This window comes from Penicillium alfredii (genome assembly GCF_028826965.1).
Source record: "Penicillium alfredii strain IBT 34128 chromosome Unknown utg000010l_segment0_segment0, whole genome shotgun sequence".
NCBI lineage: Eukaryota > Fungi > Ascomycota > Eurotiomycetes > Eurotiales > Aspergillaceae > Penicillium > Penicillium alfredii.
Window position 1 is genome coordinate 313872 of NW_026622707.1, and position 18047 is coordinate 331918.

General features: G+C 53.6%; 6 protein-coding genes across 6 annotated transcripts; 2 read left to right on the forward strand and 4 right to left on the reverse strand.

The window, feature by feature from the left end:
• Positions 1-654: 654 nt before the first annotated feature.
• NUU61_007658 (putative amino acid permease) lies at positions 655-1521 on the forward strand (the record flags this gene model as incomplete). The annotated part of the gene is made up of 1 exon (XM_056658183.1): positions 655-1521. The coding sequence occupies one exon, from the start codon at positions 655-657 to the stop codon at positions 1519-1521; it is 867 nt and encodes a 288-aa protein (XP_056508476.1).
• Positions 1522-2150: 629 nt separating this feature from the next.
• NUU61_007659 (triacylglycerol lipase family protein) lies at positions 2151-4105 on the reverse strand (the record flags this gene model as incomplete). Its single annotated transcript, XM_056658184.1, has 4 exons — positions 2151-2867; positions 2929-3718; positions 3778-3908; positions 4022-4105. The coding sequence occupies 4 exons, from the start codon at positions 4103-4105 to the stop codon at positions 2151-2153; spliced, it is 1722 nt and encodes a 573-aa protein (XP_056508477.1).
• Positions 4106-4500: 395 nt separating this feature from the next.
• On the reverse strand, positions 4501-5405 carry NUU61_007660 (60S ribosomal protein uL6; the record flags this gene model as incomplete). Its single annotated transcript, XM_056658185.1, has 3 exons — positions 4501-4551; positions 4640-5121; positions 5360-5405. 3 exons carry the CDS (start codon positions 5403-5405, stop codon positions 4501-4503), a joined length of 579 nt encoding a protein of 192 aa, XP_056508478.1.
• Positions 5406-5782: 377 nt separating this feature from the next.
• Positions 5783-6961, reverse strand: NUU61_007661 (glutaredoxin; the record flags this gene model as incomplete). Its single annotated transcript, XM_056658186.1, has 1 exon — positions 5783-6961. One exon carries the CDS (start codon positions 6959-6961, stop codon positions 5783-5785), a length of 1179 nt encoding a protein of 392 aa, XP_056508479.1.
• Positions 6962-7737: 776 nt separating this feature from the next.
• Positions 7738-10545, reverse strand: NUU61_007662 (alpha/beta fold hydrolase; the record flags this gene model as incomplete). Its single annotated transcript, XM_056658187.1, has 2 exons — positions 7738-8672; positions 8724-10545. The coding sequence occupies 2 exons, from the start codon at positions 10543-10545 to the stop codon at positions 7738-7740; spliced, it is 2757 nt and encodes a 918-aa protein (XP_056508480.1).
• A 1211-nt stretch (positions 10546-11756) lies between these two features.
• Positions 11757-17937, forward strand: NUU61_007663 (uncharacterized protein; the record flags this gene model as incomplete). The annotated part of the gene is made up of 9 exons (XM_056658188.1): positions 11757-12050; positions 12151-13372; positions 13432-13767; positions 13851-13964; positions 14021-15767; positions 15918-16213; positions 16277-16398; positions 16492-16645; positions 16721-17937. The coding sequence occupies 9 exons, from the start codon at positions 11757-11759 to the stop codon at positions 17935-17937; spliced, it is 5502 nt and encodes a 1833-aa protein (XP_056508481.1).
• Positions 17938-18047: the final 110 nt, after the last annotated feature.

The following is an 18047-nucleotide window of genomic DNA, read 5'->3' on the forward strand; positions in this document are numbered from 1 at the left end:
ATGCTCCATGCTGCCTACTGTAGGGAAAACTGCCAGCTGACGTTTGCTGATAAGAACTACAGGCACTCGGAAATTAGGGCACGTCCAGGTCACCCGATCCGTCCCTCCCCGCTGAGGCATGGGAGAACCCCTTGTTAAGCTCATGCCTATCGCATAGTCGCGATAACACGCCTCGTCCGGATATGCTCCGTAGGTCTCTTGGCGGCGTCGCCTGTGCGACCAGTAGTTTGTTTTGACCTTCTCCGCAGGAGTCTCGGGTTGATATAACCAGCAGGACATCGCGGCCACAGCCTTGGAAGGACCCCTGCAGGTCTACTTGGGATCGCATTTGACACACTCCTCTAGCTAACCAGGCTGATGATCGTTACTTATTATATTGCTTCCTGCCAGGTGAATTGGTTTGAATTTCTGACACTCGAACAAAATGGCACTCTATACACCCGGGGAGAATATCTACAGCCGATCGAGTGCAGTTCCCGGCTCGGACCCGGAAGTGGACGAGATTGCCAGTGTTCATGAGCGAGAAGAGCTCGACCGCTTGGGATACAAGCAGGAACTGCGACGCAACCGGTCAGTGATCACGCTGCTTTTCCAGACGTTGGCCATTGCGGCAACTGGACCATCACGCCCTTCGTCAACTTCGAGTTCGCATCGATGGTCTCGGCGACGATTTCTATCTACCATCCCAACTGGAGCGCCAACAGCTGGCAGCTCCTGCTGATCTTCTATGGAGCCTGCCTCGGCTCGTTCCTCATCTGCACCTTTGCCAACCGCTACCTGCCCCAGGTCGATATTGCCTGCGCCACCTGGACCGCCGTTATAATCGTCGTGATCCTAATCGCAGTCTCAGTCCAAGCCGCCGCCAGCCGACACGATGCCAGCTACGTGCTGGCACACTACGACAAGAGCTTCGCCGGCTGGGGCACCTTCAGCTTTTTCATAGGCCTGCTCCCCGCCGCATACACCTTCTCAGCCATCGCCATGTCCATGGTCGAGGAATGCGCCCACTCAGCCATCAAAGTGCCGCGCGCCATTGCACTGAGTGTGCCCGTCAACGGCACAGCGGGCCTATTCTTCATCATCCCGCTCTGCGTCACTCTGCCAGCACAAGCAGACATCATCAACGCACCCAGCGGCCAAGCCCTCCCCTACATCCTGCACTGGGTAATGGGCAGCGCAGGCGACGGCCTGGGGCTGATGTTCCTCGTGCGAGTGATCACACTCTTCTGCTCCATCAGTATCACAGTCGCGGCATTGCGCTCGACCTGGGCTGTAGCCCGCGACGGCGCCCTCCCGCTCGCCCGCTTCTGGACCCGCGTGCACCTGCGTCTCGGCCTCTCCGTCTGGTCGCTTGCCCTCCTCACCCTCATCCAGATGCTGCTGGGCCTCATCAACCTGGGTAGCTCTAGCGCGTTCACGGCGTTTGTATCTGTCGGGGTGATTGCTCTGGCGGCTGCTTACGCTATACCCATCTCGCTGAGTCTTTGGCACTGTCGAGCTGAGGTCGCGCGTGCGCCCTGAAATTATGGGCCTGTGGTTAATGGAATCGCTCTCGCTTGGATTGCCTTTGAGCTGGTCTTGTTTAGTATGCCAACTGCGCTACCTGTTACGCGGGTCTCGATGAATTATGCGTCTGTTGTTTTTGTGGGCTTCATGACTATTTCGGAGGGCTGGTATCTGGTGAATACGCGGAAGTGTGAGTTTCTTCTTCTTCTTTACTGATGCTAAATCTGGATGAATGTCGCTAATTGCTTGCAGCACATACAAGCCGCCCCCCCCGAGTCCGATGCACTAAACTGCGTGGCAGATTGAGTCTGAGATATATTCTTCAATTCTCTGTTGTTCTCTATATTCAAATGTGCTAGCTATTTGATTCATTGAATCGTCTTGAATGCTGCATTGAGTGGCCCCGTAGCTACGCCAATAGAACCATGCTATATAGCAATCTATACGACGCAGTTGGCGATTTGACTACAAAGAGTTCAATTTTACCTCTATGGATCTAGCTATAGGCCATTGTGTTGATACATTGACAGAGTACCACATCCATAAATAATAACAGATATAATTTACCAGGACGATAAGTCATATGCCTGGAGTATCCATAGCAAGCCTCACTCGTGTATAACTCCCCATCGCAGCAACCACCGTCATTCTTCATCATGCTCACTGTGCCCAGTACCCCCGCGACGTCGCCTCGCCACGCCCTCGTTCGGCGAGCGACGTGCCGGAACCACAGGCGCGGGATCGCTAGGTCGACGACGACGCACAAGTTGATATCCGCGATCCAGCTCGATCTCGACAGCTTCGCGGACTTTCAGTGCGCTGATCGCTGGCCAGACGCCGCGCTCGCCCTTCAGGGTCCACTCGGCCACGCGCTCGCGCGTCGGCACCTGGAAGAGCCTTCCTAGATCGCGGAGCGACAAGTCCGGCACGAGAGTCAGGTTTGGGCCGGGGATGGTTTCGTCGATCAGGAGTCGGCTGAGAGGTGCGGGGAGGAGGCCAAGGAAGTCGAGTTGACGGAGTCGGTGCCGTAGCTCGACGAGGATCAGTCGCATCGCAGGCCGCGACAGGTTGTTACATCCGGCCTGGCGGCGTTCCAGCATATTGAGCTCGGATCGTAGAAAGGGAACTAGGTACGGCCGTGCTTGAGATACGATGAAGTGGTTGACGTTGAATAGCTCGGCGATTCGGGCTAGTGGTGATTCGCCTTCAATGTAGCGGACTTGCTGCCACGGTTGGAAGATGACATCTTGCATGTGCGGCCATGGGATAATTGATCCTGTCTCGTCTTTGCAGTAGATCGTCACTGGGGTAGACACGGCAGCAGATGTGGCATTTGAGGCCACGGCCGCGGACCAGATCAACTAGGTTCGTTTTTAGCACTCCAGTCCAAGTCAAAGAAGCTATGGACAAGGTCAAACATACCACGTTCGGAGCAGTCAGGTAATTCAGAAGATTCGGGGTGCCGTTTCTCCCGGTCGTCGCAACCGTGATGTTCAAGATACGTTTCGACCGGGCATACGCCTCTTCGAATGTCAGGTCGCCGACATTGGCGCGCACACACTCCTCCAGCACTTCCACGTCGAAGAGATGTCCCTTCTGGAAAAGCCGCTTCATACGCTGGAAAAACGTCCGAATCCAGCTCTCTGTGCCGTCATCTGCAAGGCTTTTGTGCCGACGATCAATTGCGGAGAGGTCAATGCCGTCACTATCGAGTAACACCAGCAGCTCATCTTCTGGATGAATGCCCACTAGCGCTGCAATCATAGCCCCGGTCGCGGTGCCCGTGATAATACGCGGGAGCAGCCCTTGGAGATGCAGTGCTTTCACGACGCCCCAATGGCACCAGCCAAAGGCCGACCCGCCCTGCAAGAGCAGCGTCGTTCGCCCAAAGGCCTGGCGGGTATCGTGTAGTAGCTCAAGTTTGGCCTGCGACGTGAACCCGCTCGCGTGCACGGGATCCGGCTGCAGCGCAGTCACATGCTGGATAGACAGCGCGACCTGGGTGATGTAGTCATCGATCAAAAGCTTCGTCCCAGCATAGGCATGCGTAAAGAGTTTGGTGGAGGTAATGTTGCCCAGGTTACGGACGAGTCCCGAGCGAAGCAGATTCACAAGCGTCAGAATGTCCTCGTGTTCGCGCGCGCTCATCAGCGCCTCCAGCCGCCCGAGAATGAGCCGATAATCATAGTGTCGGCTGACAGGGTTTTGGCGCCTGGAAAATAAAAGGAGATATGTATAAGCTCGTCTCGAATTTTGTAGGATGTGTCTTACCATAAGTCTTTACTCAGGAGCTCGTCGAGCTCGAACGCGGCCTCCTCCCACTCCACGTAGGTCTGTGCGGTCTCGAGCGTGTGAAAGAGCCGATCCCGGGGAGACTTGGACCGCCACCAGGAGCGTAGTTTCTATGTGTGCGTGAGCAGGTTAGAATGGGCTCATGTCGACCTGACCTGTCGGGTGCCGCTGCAAAGATCCTCGGGCACTCCCACGTCGGAACGCGCTCTCCAGCGGAACTTACATCTTGCCAGAACTGCGCGACATCCCAGATCATCCCAAGCACCGCGACCAGGATATTCCACGGCCCCAGCCACCAGGACTCCATTGCTGTCGAGACAGGTCTGACTTGAGGCTGGTGGAGAAAGAAGCATGCCGGGGGGCTTTCACATGCTATGGCGTCACACTCAATACAGCTCGACTCGAAAGGCAGCCAGAAATGTCTCTCATGTATGGGAATATATCGACCGTTGAAAGGAATTCGTGGAGATGTGGAGATGTGAAGAACGGTTGGGGGAAGTTGAAGAGAAGATGACTGCCCATTCCAACCCTACGGTCCCTCGAACGTGATCTACAACGAATGCACCCTACTTTCGGGTATCGTGAATTTCCAAGGTCGTTTGATTTTTTGGACATTTCGCTTTTGCTTCCCTATATGCAAGTTGGCGAAATTAAAAAAAAGAAGCTCTCCCAGACACCCGAAGACCCATCAAGCGTCACTCTTTACTCTTCGATAATGTTGCCCCGCTCCGACACGTACAGACCGTCAAGGAACTAGTAGGAAACAAAAGTTAGATATAGGTTCTCCGGAGACTTGCGATAGATGCCAAACGGAACCCATATAGGAACCAACTTCACTCACCTTACGGATATCCTTGTTCCGGACACGGCAGATTTGCTGGATGTCGGCGGCGCTCTGGGAGACACCCTCCAGGGAGTTACCGGAGAGCTGGAGCTCGTCCTTGACGTTGGGGGAGGGGACGACCTCGACGCCGGGCTGGGCAGTCACGCGGCGCACGTACTTCTCGCCCAGGAAGTTACGGATCTCAAGCTCGGCCTGGCCGGTCTCGGCGTTCTTCTCGATGTTGACGTTGATGGGAAAGTGAGCGTACACGTAGCGCATTTTGTACTTGAAGCCGCGGGTGACACCGATGACCAGGTTGTTGATGATGGTGCGGACGGTGCGGAGGGTAGCGACACCCTTACGGGCACCGTGGTGCAGCTCGATCGAGATGACGTTCTTCTCGGGGCGACCGAAGGTGACGGCGATGTGGGAGAGGTCCTTGACCAGCTTGCCGCGGGGGCCCTCGACGGTCACGATCCGCGAACGAATGTGAACCTTCACTGTAAAAAGAGAAAATACCAAATCAGCCGACGACTCCTTTTTTTTTTTTTTTTTTTTTGTCCCGCTTGTTGCTTCTGTCCGCCCAATCCACACAATTCCTCCCTCTATTCCCTTTCGCGGTGGTGTCGAAAGTCCCTGGCGCAGTCGAGGAACACCACACAATAATCATTTCATTGAGTGCGATTGTCCATTCCCCCACAGAAACAACAAAAAAAAATCAAAATGGTGCAGGCTCACCATTGTCCGGGATGGGCAGCCGTTCCTCGGAGTGAATGTACCGCATCTTGACTGCGTGACTGTTGGAGTTGGCCGAGGGGGGTGAATTGTCGATGGTGAGGATCAAAATTCGGGTTGGACGTGGTGGAGCGAATGAATTTGATCACGGGATTGTGCGTCGCTTAGGGCTCCGTTTGGGTTTAGCGTAGGGTTCTTATCAATTATGGCCTGAGGCATAAATTTTGTGCTTACGTAGTTTATTTGGCCTGAGGCATCAATATAGCATACCATCGAGGTCTACAGTTGAGACAGCCCTAGAGAACTGTCTACTACCCTGTATGTACGTCGATAGCCACTCGATCTATCATGATCTTTAATATTTGCACTCAATTCAACCTGCTTTGCAGGCTGGAATAATATACAAGAACGCTCCATCATGCCTACTCAGCCAGACTGACGCCGGGCCTTCGCAACCCGCTTCCCTCCCAATCGCCGCAGCGTCGAGGCCAGCTCGCGGTTCTCGTCCAGTTCAGAAATATCGTCCCCACCTCCAATGCTCTTCCCATTTACCAGTATGTTGGGCACAGTGCGCCGGCCCGTCCTTCCTTTCAAGACATTCTGAAGCTCCGGCCCGATGGGGTTTTGGTCCAGTTCGACCACATGCGGCTTCGGCACAATGGTGTATTGGTCGAGCAGGATTGACTTGGCCTTCTTGCTGTAGGGGCAGTAAGACTTGGAAAAGATAACGACTGGGGGCTGGTCAGCATGCGGAATCGCCATGGCGTAGAGCACGTTGATATACATACCTGGATACCGCTTGAGTAGCGTATTGAGCTCGCGCTTGGCCTCGAGGTTGCTCGGCTTGGTCTTTCGTTCTTCTCCCCAATCATCATCTTCTCCAAGTTCTTCTTGGTCTTCATCTTCCAGTTCCAGCTCATCCTTACCCTCATAGGCTCCCTTCTTTCTTCGATATGTCTTTGCATGCTCGTCCTCGTCCTCGTCCTCGTCCTCGTCCTTGTCCTTGTCCTCATCTTCATCATCATAACGTCCCCTATTTCTTCGATATGTCTTTTCTTCCTCTTCCTCGTCGTCGTCCTCCTCCTCATCATAACTTCCCTTCTTCTTTCGATATCTCTCTTCTTCCTCTTCTTCCTCTGCGTCGTCGTCATCGTCCTCCTCCTCATCATAAGACCCCTTCTTCTTTCGATATCTCTTTGTATCCTCGTCTTCATCCTCATCCTCCTCTTCGTCGTCGTTGTCCTCTTCATCCTCATCATAATACCCCTTCCTCTTTCGATCTCTCTCTGCGACCTTGTCATCATCATCCTCCTCCTCTTCATCTTCATCCTCATCCTCATCCTCATCCTCATCCTCATCCTCATCCTTTCGCCGCGACTCCGGCTTGGAAAGCGTGTCTTGATCCTTTCTCTTCGGCACCGTCATCTTCGTCCTCCCAGCAATGGAAATCTCCTCCGTTTCCTCTTTCACAGGAGCCTTAGGCACCGCGGGCCTTTCGACCTGGTCGCGGGCCCGACCACCGACAACGTACTGGTCCGCCTCGTGCATAGCATTTTGGATCTTTTCCCTCGTCTTCGCGTGCTTTGCATCATCCCTAGCAGCCATGGCAGCAGTGGTAGATCGGTAAAATTTCTGGTTTTGAACACTGCTAGACTCGCTCTGGAGATCGCGCGTTCACAGACAATTAGCACACGTGCGCCGATAACACGATAAAAACTAGAGAACAATACCGAGTAGTACGAGGTCAGGAAGACCATCGCGATGACCGCGATCACAATGATCTTGATGCGCCGCTGCGAAAGCATCTTGAATTGTCTTCGCCAGGGGGGAAGTGGCGCTGGAAAAAAAAGTGTGGGCGAGTGAGGCTGTCTGAAGTCTCGAAAAGCAACGTGGTTGCCCCGATGCCAAGAAATCCTCGGGGCCGCCCGTCTTTAGCTTCAGCGGAGGAAGGGCCGAGTGGACATGATCTGGGTGCTGTGATTTGACAATCGTGTTTCAGAAAAAGAACCCAGGAGATGTGGAATTCTCCAAGGGGGCATCCACGAGGGGATTGCCATACTTGAAAGGAGAATGGTACTATTTATACAATCTATCACAGAAATAATTGATGGATTATGACATGACTGGGGTATTTATGCTAAATCACAGGGGATATGTGGTCTTTTTTGTTCAGATGAGGCACCATTGACAGGACATTCATCGGCCTCGCACCATTAGGTCTATTATGTAGGGGGGGGGAAGAGTGTAGGTAGAGCAAGTAGGGGAGAACATCAGTAGAGCAAACACGCAGAGCCAGCTGCGATGCTCCAAACGAAGGGGAGGAAGATTGAACCACCGGGGCTCAACGAGTTTGACGTAGAACATGTCGCGTAGATACCCGGTCAAGTGTGGACTGAAAGCCCGGGTCGCGTAGCGTGGGTAGTCGCCCGGCGCTTGCCTTGGACAATGATTGTCCAGTCTTCCCATTCCTTGGCAATCTCAGTCAAGACACTGCCCATGACTCCGGCAGATGCCATGAGTCCGTGGCCTTCTCCTTCGAGGACCCGTACTTCGCAGCGCCGCATCGTCTTCCCCAGCCACTGGACATTGTCCACTGGCACGCGAGTGTCTTTGCTGCCATGGTGAATCACCACAGACCGTGTGATATCAACGTAGCGGAAGCCAATTGTCTGGCGACGTTCCAGGCAGATCAAGAGATCCACTGCTGGATTCGCGTTCGCGGTGGCCAGCTCCCAGATCTTGTGTGTGAGGCGGGTGTCGTAGTCCCGCTGACGTTCGCGCTCGTCCTCCGGGGACTTGGCACGAGATCCGAGGGTTGTGTCACTCCTCCTGTATGAAGCTTTTGGGACAACAGATGACTTGCTCGTTCCGGATACAGGGAAATCAGACTTGGACTGCAACGAAGCAGTGTCATCATCCAGAGGTTCTTCTGATGCGGCAAGTCGGGCATCTGCATTCTGGGATTCCTTGGCAGCGGCCTTGCGCTTGCTTCGTCGCGGGGATTTAGGGAGACTGGTGGTAAGACTCGCGCTGGTGGCACTCATAAAACTGGAATTGGCGACTTTGAGGATAGATGTCGGAAGGGCACGGAGAATCCTCTGCGAGTATGGCACTGCGTTGTTTGGCGCAGGATCTTTCTGCGAGCCAATACTGGAGAGCTGAGAGGGAGGAATCCATGGAGCCAAGAGATGAATGCGGCCTCGGATGTGTTGTGGGATCCGAAGAGCCGTGGCAAGAGCGTAGATTGCACCCGCGGAGTGGGCCAGGATCGAGAATTTGGTCACTCGGAGGTAGTTGCATACAATTGCAACGTCATCTAGCACCGGTTAGCTGCAGGAATCTCGGGCGATGTTGGCAATTCTCTTACCTGGCCAGCTGAGAGGGGTGCTCGGCTCGTCCACTTGATGTGGTCCACTCTCGCCAACACCAGGACGATCCAGAGTCACCAGTCGTAGATTAAGGGTCCGGGCCAGCTCATCATAGAACGCCATCAGGTATCGGGTGAGGCCCATGCCAAGACAGCACAACACGACATGGCCCTTGGGGTCTCCGACTTCGGAAAATGCAATGGTACGGCCAGTCGTTGGATGAGCCACCCTTTGGGTCAGTTTCGGGGAGTAGATATAATCATCCACGGCGAGATCAATAGAGTCCGCACTCGAGGGTCGTTCATTACTCAAAGAGGGACGGCCAAGCGACAATGTACCGGACGGTGAACGCCGATGAAGCTTGGTGGGTGTTGCTGGTTCCAATGAGCGCCGGTACCGAGGTTTATTATGCTCGAGTTTCTCGAGTGACGCTTTTGACGCCTGAGGAGGGAAATTGGTCGGCTTGGATGCCAGAGGGGCCCCGGGCCGACTCCCGGATCGGCTCTTCCCCGTCATGACCGAGGGCGACGGAGCACTGTCATTAAGACCCGACTTCTCTTCCTTGGACCCATTTTGGGTTGCACGGCCGTAATCGAGCTGACTAGGACGGCGGGAGGATTTCGCCTGTTTCGCGGGTGTCGCTTTGGCGGACTTCCCAGGACTGTTGTCTGCCTCCAGCTCGGTTTTGATCTTCTGTTGTTGATCCTTCAATTCCTGGATTCTCCGTGTCACCTGCTCCGCGTCATTCCCCGAACCAGGCAAACCATTTTCCGTGCCGGTCTCCTTGCTGGCGGTGGACGAATATCGACTGTGGCGAGCGGATTTCCGGTTTTTAGAGCCGGGGGACTGGCTATGCTGATTCCGCATGGACGAGTCGCGCGTCGGGATAATCCTGCCGCTCCCAATCCCTCCCGGGTTATGGCTGGTATCCGGGGTGCTTTGGACGGATTGGCGCTCCGGGGGTGGAGGTGTACTGGCGACCATCTTTTCCTGCGTCTTTTCCATGACACCATTCGGACGACCCTCCTCGGCCACATCTGCCATGGAATGCATCGAACGCAGGCTCGCCCGGCTACGTGGAGGGTTGTGTCGCAAACTGTCGTTGTGGCTGCTCGTCTTGCGCAGCCGGTCCGCGTGCGATTCCTTGTCCCCAATAAACTCCCGCGAAGGTTTCTTCAAAAGGCCAAACTGGCCCTTGAGACTCTTCCGCCCAGCAGAGCTGTTGGAAGCAATGCTGACAGCTGTAGAGACTCGCGGACCAGGTTCCGTACTGATGGTCCCAAACACCGAATCCTCTGCTGCCTTGAGGGACGTATGAGATTCCCTCGATACCGGGCGAGCTTGGGAGGAATCGGCAGTTTTGAAGGGTTTGAATTTCGGAGACCGGGGTGATCGAGGGGATTTAGGTGACTTGGGGGAAGGAGGCGCCCTGGCCATGCGAATGACGGGCGACAGGGCAGCATCATCAGGATGTAAGAAGGGGCTGTTTGGGGGCTCCTCAGCCGTCTTGTAGGCACCGTAGCTCATGCCAAAGCCATGCTGCTCCGAAGGGGGACTGGAGTACACGGGCGCAGTGTGCGGGACTTCCGGTAAGCCCGGATCAGAATCGGAGTCGATTCGCGGTACGTTGTCAAAGTGTGAGTTCAGGGGCACTGAGATGGTCGACAGGGACGAGATGAGGGATGAGATCACCTCCGGCGACGTTGGATCAGTTGAGTTTGCACCATGACCGCGCAGAGGCAGTGATTTGCGTCGACGCCTGCGGGTCAACAGGGCCGACTCTGCTTGCACGGGCGCCGGAGCAACCTCGTTGAGATGCATGGCGTTCGATAGTTTGCAGATGGTTCAATGTAACGTCGAGTCAGAATCCACAAGGAAAGGATCGAGATATGCAGGGTGGAGTGATCGAAGCACGCATGATCCGCAGCAGGCGCAGGGCACTGCAATGGTGGATGGAGTCCCCAGTCCTTGAAAAGACCCCCCTTACAGGATTGACGTCTGAGTAGATAAGAGGTTCAAGGGGGATTGAAAGAAGAAAGGAAAAAGAAAGGAGGGAATTAAGAAAGAAGAAATGAGCCCCAAGATCAGGGACTTCCACTTAAACGAATGAAAAAAAAAGGAGTGAAGTGATGAAGTGATTGGAGAGGCACGATGATCCCGGATCAAGGAGAAGAAGAAAAAAAACTGCGATTCTCTCGTTCGTTGGAGATGGGGGGATGCTTAGCGTTTGCGCTTCAGCTCCACCTAATTTCCCGGTGGTTTGTACCGCGATCCATGGGTCCTCTTTACTCTCGCCAGTTGCACGGCTCCACTTGGATTCTTCGAGGAGAATCCACGTGGAATGAAACATCCGACTCGGTCTATTCCGAGGGATTTTCGAGTATATCCATAGGGCATTAAAGTAAACTATATCCGAAGTATACCATCTACCTATCTACCTATCTACCTAGATAGTATAGATAGTATACTTCGGTATACCGGAAGATTCGAGCTATCTAGGGCAGCATGGACTATGACTTATGGCGCAAGGGAAGTGTTGGTTCAATTTGATATATGGACCGAGGCTCTGATTTTGTATGGTCGGCACTATATATGCAGGCGACCGTAGATTGACCAGTCGGTATCCATGAATAGAGTGAGTCCGTTGTTGATTACCAGCCTAAACATAATTCCTCTGCATTTCAACGAGTGATAAACTCCCCTAAGGGGGTTTAAAAGAATTGGAAGATTTGATTGTATTTAATGATCATTTAACAAGCTCGAATTGGTCGGGCCAAACTCGCACGTAAACACCCCAACCTGGAAGTATACACGGCTGACCGCCCGCGGCAGTATCTCACACCGCGCTCGCCCGGAGCTACCTGGTCCTATTCGCATCCGCAGTGACTTTATCATCTCGACATCCTCGATTGATTCCCTGAGACTGGCTGAGGCATTTGACCTGGTCTGCTATGATTGATTGTCCCTGGTGGGGACCTGACCATTTCGACTAGACATGCAATGACCAAGCTGTGAAACAGCCATTGTCCGCAATGGACGCCTACCCCGAAGACTACGTCAACCACAACCTCCCTCTTGTCCTCCTTTCAGGACTGGAGGCTGAAGATGAAGGCAACCCTGAGGTTTCTATTAACTACCCCCTGATTCAAGAGAAGGGGCCTAAGATCTTCTCGGATTTCCCCCCTCTAGGCGGGGCTGTTGCGGAGGACTTGCGGAGAGCGCTCCTGGAGCAAGATGGTTCACAGATGCCATGGAAGTCTCGCGTGAATATAAACGGAAATCCATCTGCCTCGAATATAAGGTTCAAGATCAAAAGCATTGGTCGGGTAAGCCCACATCTGTCGTCGCCCGATCGCTTTTCCTCTCCTTTAATCTTGCCAGGACCAGGACATCTAGCTCAAAAACCTCATGCTGATTGCAATTTAGTCCTATAGGCTCCCTCCTAGAAAATCCAATCCTCCACTTCGCTCGCCTCCTACAAGTCCTACTACAAACCCGAACCAAGATGACTCGGAATCCAGCACGTCCTTTGCCTTGCACTCCCCGATCTCTCCCCTGTCACCAAACTCCCCAACCTTTCCAGATGGCCTGCTCACTCCACTGTGGGTAACCAAGCACCAAGACCTAGTTCCCGCCACGGTGATCAACTTCTTCCCACTTTCCCAGGACCCAAACATGGACTCGCTGCGGGACAATCAGCTAAAAATTGAGATCAATGGGTTGAAAAGGGAGTGGGCATCATCTGGGTTCAAGACGCGATTTCTCGTGGTCTTGATAGCAGAAGAGGGTAATAGCGGATACGTTGGCGAAGTTGATGATCGTGTTGCGGGCATTCGGCGAGCAACCAACCTCGACCCCAAGTCCCTATTCGTGATAACATCGGACGCGACGACACCGGATCTGAAGGAATTTGTGGACTCGTTGTTTTCTCTTTTACAGCCATCGGTCGTTGAATATTATCGAGATCTATCCAAGCATGCCAGGCGCAAGCGGAACAGGAGTAGCATCCCTCCTCCGACTGCACCGCCGACGAGCGGCACCTCCCAAACGCTGTCTTTTCAAGGTTGGAATGTGCGTTATGAGTTTAAACTTGGAATCTTTGCCGAGTTTCGCCAGGAAATGGATGCAGCTTGTCGGAACTACGAAAGCGCATACGACACTTTGTTTGGACAGGAGGTTTTTGAGAACATTGCCGGCTGGAATCTTCGTTTTAGTGACGCGCGTCTCTTGGCTGATGCTCTTGCAATTCGGATCATCCGCTGTCTCCTCTGGACGAGCCAAACAACATCTGCGACGCGGTTCTGGGTTGATCACCGAATTCGCACAAAGGATATTATCGACCGAAGAGGGAAAGGCAGCAAGAATTATGGATGGCAGGCTTGGGAGGCGCGATGGTCGATGGTGATGGCCCAACTCATTCGTCGAGCGGAAATTTCTTTCGTCTCACCTACGGCTACTGTTGACCAACCTGGGAATTTCCCTTCGCTATACGTTGCTTCCGAGAAATCAATCCCCACGGGGGAGCGAGTCAATCCCTGGGAGCAGATGCATCATGAAGGATATTGGCTATCCCGATCTGCAAAGCACTCGATTATTCGACGAACGCTGGCCCAACAGATTCCTGACGAGGATCGGATCCCCCTGGACAGTCGCCTGCTTCACAGATGGCCAACAAAGCCTATCTCTATGATACCTATCTTGTCCCAGAAACTCACATCGAAGCTCCGCAGCCAGGACGAACCGGCTTCGACCACTCACACCTGATTTTGAGCACGTTGAAAGCGGCACTTGAGAAATTCTCAAAGCGTCATCAGACACGGAAAGTCGAGAGCCTCAGCCTTGAGATCGCAGAGGAGTATATGAGAATTAGCTCATGGTCTGAAGCATGGAGCGTTCTTCAGCCGCTGTGGTCAACGCTCAGCTGGCGCCGCTCCGGCTGGTGGCCGCTGATGGAAAAGTTTGGATGGGCTTTGCGGGAATGTGCTTTCAGAGTGCAAGACAGCGAGACGGTTTTGCGAGTGGACTGGGAGCTTCTCAATAAAGGTCAGTTGTTACTCCTGTGCTCCCGTAGATAGTTTTCTTCGTCTTGTGAGTATTGTTGGGTACTGATTGGTTTCACTTAATAGTATTTCAACCAAAGTCTACATGGAATTACGACATTCACAGGAGTCTTGAGGGGCTTCCTTCAGAAAAGCCCAAGCCCTCTGTAGTCCTTCGAGCAGAGGATGTCATGACTAGCTGTAAGTTAGCGTGCGTGGAATGACCATTCATATTGCTAATACTCCTTGCGTTCTAGTGACCGCGTCATTGGTCCTTGAGAAATCCGAAGGCAATGTGGGCGAGCCTCTACAGACTCAGCTGATGATCACATCCTGCGCCCAACCAGGCTCGGGCCCCATCAGGCTTTCAGAAGTGAAGGTTGTTTTCGAGGGCTGCCTCCGGTCAGTGAGGATCCAATCTAATCAGGATCAAAATGCCGACACTACGACTTCGAGCTGCATCGCATCTGTACCGCTGCGCGAGCCGAGTAATCCAGCGGATTCAACGATACAATCTCCAACCAGCGGCTTAGCTACTTTGACTGGCATAGCAGACTTGACAATCGGGCCTTCTCAGACGAAAATCTTCAACCTCACTTGTATTCCCCGTGAAGCAGGGGAAGCTAGGGTCGCGTCAATAACCTTGCTGGTTGAGGAAGAAAATTTTGACCTTGCCTATGCAATCACCAACCAAGACGACCACGATGGCTTCTGGTGGCAAGAAACCAAAAAGGGCGTGACTCGCAGAAGAGTGGGTAAGGACCGGGATACGGGCAAGTGCAAGGTCATGCCCAAGCCTCCCAAAATTCGCATCACAACTCCCAATCTCAGAGAGTCGTATTACACCAATGAGCGAGTGGTCTTGCGGATTGGCGTCCACAACGAGGAAGAAGAGGCTGCCGATGTATCAGCGGAGATTCGACTTTTTGGAAACCCAGACTCTACGGCCGCACTTTTGTGGTTCGATGCAAAAGATTCAGGGACTCAGGGATCGGGAGACAGCTCCCCAACCGAGGGCCCGTCGCATTTCCTCAAACGGACCGTCGGAGTCATGGATCGATCCTCAGACAAAGATTTGATGATTATGCTGGCCGACACTCAGGATGCCGCCAAGTACACATTGGAGATCTCAGCTGTTTATCATCTCGTGTCGGATGTTCAAACGCCTATCATGAAGACCATCACAGTTGACGTATCATTTGTTCGGCCATTTGAAGCCAACTACGAATTTCTGCCTCACATCCACACCCTGCCATGGCCGGATTTCTTCTCAGTCAATGACGACTTGGTTGGAGACCAAGCTTCATCGACCCCAGGAGGCTTATCGCAGAGGTGGTGTCTCAATTCCAAGGTGGTTTCCTTTGCCTTGGAGCCTCTTGTCATCGAAAAGATGTCTTTGGTTCTTGTCGGATTGAACGGCGGTACTGTGTGCAACATCGAATCAGAAGTGGCTGTCAGTCCTGAGACGTCACAGATCACGCCGGAAGAACTGCGGGAATCCAATTTCTTCCTTGATCTCCAAAAGACCAACTTGGGAGACCGTCGACCCTCCACGCTTAACCTTGTACTGGAAATCAATTGGTGCCGGCGCGCATCAACGACTTTACCCTCTTCTGATGTTGAAAATGCCATCACCACGTCCATTCTGGAGATCCCTCGGTTTGTTGTGCCAATGGGTGAACCTCGGGTGCTGGCTTCGGCGTCTGCCTCCACTGCCATGTCAGGGCTGATTCATCTGGAATATACTCTGGAAAACCCATCCACACACTTTCTCACCTTCAACTTGATGATGGAAGCGAGCGAACACTTTGCATTCAGTGGACCCAAGACAACTGTCATTCAGCTGGTGCCATTGAGCCGCCACACAGTGCAGTACAATCTACTGGCAGCTAAGCGAGGCTTGTGGATCCAGCCGCAGCTCGTGGTCGTCGATACCTACTTCAACAAGACTCTGCGGGTGCTTCCCACGGGGGAGATGCGGTCGGATAAGAAAGGTGTTTTAGTGTGGGTGGATGCAGATGACTAGGAATGTATATTGTCGCCAGTTACTGGTCCCAGGCTTGAATATGTAGACATATTGCAAAGATGCATGGGCGTGATGTCGCAGTAGAGAATCTTCGTAGTAGACATTTAGAGGGTTTGTCACGTGTTCAGTCCTTATCACCCCAAGCGGCGATCCGCCCGCAGCTTGAGAGCTTCGTCACCGACGACTCCTGTTGTCTTTGCATTCGACACGCCCTCGGGGAATTTGCGACTCGAATCCCGCCGCGTCGTCTTCTTTTCACCTTTTCGAATCCATCTTCACGGCCTTGCAAATTCCTTCGAGAGTCCTTCTTCCACGCGCTCACCTACGTGTCTGAACCGCCGACCCGTAGCCATGGCGGCCCAAGCGGCGTTGATTGCCGACACAATTGTCGGCATGAAGCGGGCCATGCGCAGAGAACGTGATGGTAAGTGGAATCTATCCATATGGGTTGCTGTATTGCTCTTCGCCTGATGTCCTTCTCTGCTAGACTCTGGCCCCGATGATCCCATCGCCCAGCCGACGAACCGAGGAAACAAAATGAAAGCCAACGCGGAATATGTTCGCGAGGGGGCTATGGGGTATATCAATTCCGAAGATTTTTACCGACAGGTGCGTGGTCTTGTATTGGAGCTGCGGGGGGACTTTCATCGTGGTCTGGTTGAGGGTGATGAAACTAATGCGGTGTTCTTTGTGTGCGAATAGAAGGTCGACCATGCTGGCTATACCCGTCATATTCTCCGGCCGAACCCAGTCCGGTACGATTCAGAAGGCGATGAACTTGACGAGGACGATGAAGATTCCGAGGCCGATGCCGCGGCTGCAGAAGAAAACCCGTTCTCGGGAATCGCGCTCGAAAGTGGGTTGTTTTGCATTTCATCAAGGCCATGTAGTTGTTTCTTGTACTAAAATCTTGGCTTTTCTTTTCTTTCAGCGCTATTATGTCCCTTGAAGCACCCTTCGGAGCTCCCGTCTCATCCTTCGATGTCCCAACCCTACACTTCACAGGCCCTGGAGCACATGACAAAAGCGGTCGAAACCAAGCTTCGTCAAGAGCGGGCTTTGCTCTGGCGTGCTCGGAATCTTCATCGGCAATTCCTGGGCGACAGCGGCTGGATGCCATGCGGCGCGGTGGAAACCCCCGAAGACCGCTGGATTTTTGAGCCTAGGATTGTCGACGATACACAAAGCGCGACCATTAGCCAACAAGAATCGGGTGGAGTCGAGGCCCTATCGGTGACCGGGAACTTGAGTGTGCCACAAGACGTACCGTCAACTGCGGCATCTGTCAGGGAGGCACAGCAAACACAGAATGGGGTTGAACCCACGCCCCAGTCCACTGAAAACGATGTGGATATGGCAGAGCCTCCGGCACCTTCAGAGGGAGAAAATTTGAAGGATGATCGTCAGGAACAGATCAAAGAGCCCAAATCAGAGGAGTCCGATGCCATGGTCAAAGATCTTCCGCCACACCCTAAGACTACAGACGGCTCTACCTACGAGATCAATGAGAAAGACCATGGGTACCAATTTGGTCATCACACGATTGCGGGCTCCGGTGAACGACAAGAGGGAATGGATACCATCAAAGACGGGGACAACGCAGGCACCGAGACCACGCACACCGAGCCGAATGAGGCGCACGAGGACGAAAATGAAGAAGACGCCGAGATGCACGACGGGTCTTCGCCCGAGCCCCCACGTCGCATGACTACCCGTGCCCAAGCCAACGCGGGCAACCAGTCTCCCACCTCTTCTGCCGACACCGCGAGCTCTCTTCCTCCCCCGCACCCGCTCTTCCTCATCCCAGACCACGTCCGGCCCGACGCTAACTTCGGCCTCCCCGCCCCCGAGGCCGAGGAAACTCGGCGACTTCTCTGGTCTTACATCCAGAAACAAGAGGAGACAGTACGGGGCTTTGAACACATGCTCGATACGCTGCTCCGAGCGTGCCACATGAAATCGGACGTACTGGAATGGTGCAAAGCCGAGGGCCACGTTGGTGAAATGAGCGACGGCGAGGATTGGTACGACCGCGAGAAATGGGGGCTCGCCGAGGGCGAGGATCTGAAGAAGGGCACCGACGAAGATGAAGTCGAGACAGTTGATGACAGCCGCACCACGGCGAAGAGGGGTCGTGCCCGACGCTGAATGCGTGTCTCTACTTTTTCTCTTGTTCTCTTTTCTTCTCCCCCCCCCCTCTTTGGCGTCTGCTTCTTATGCCCCTCTTTTGGTGCATCCTAGCGTGGTGTTGGTGGTGT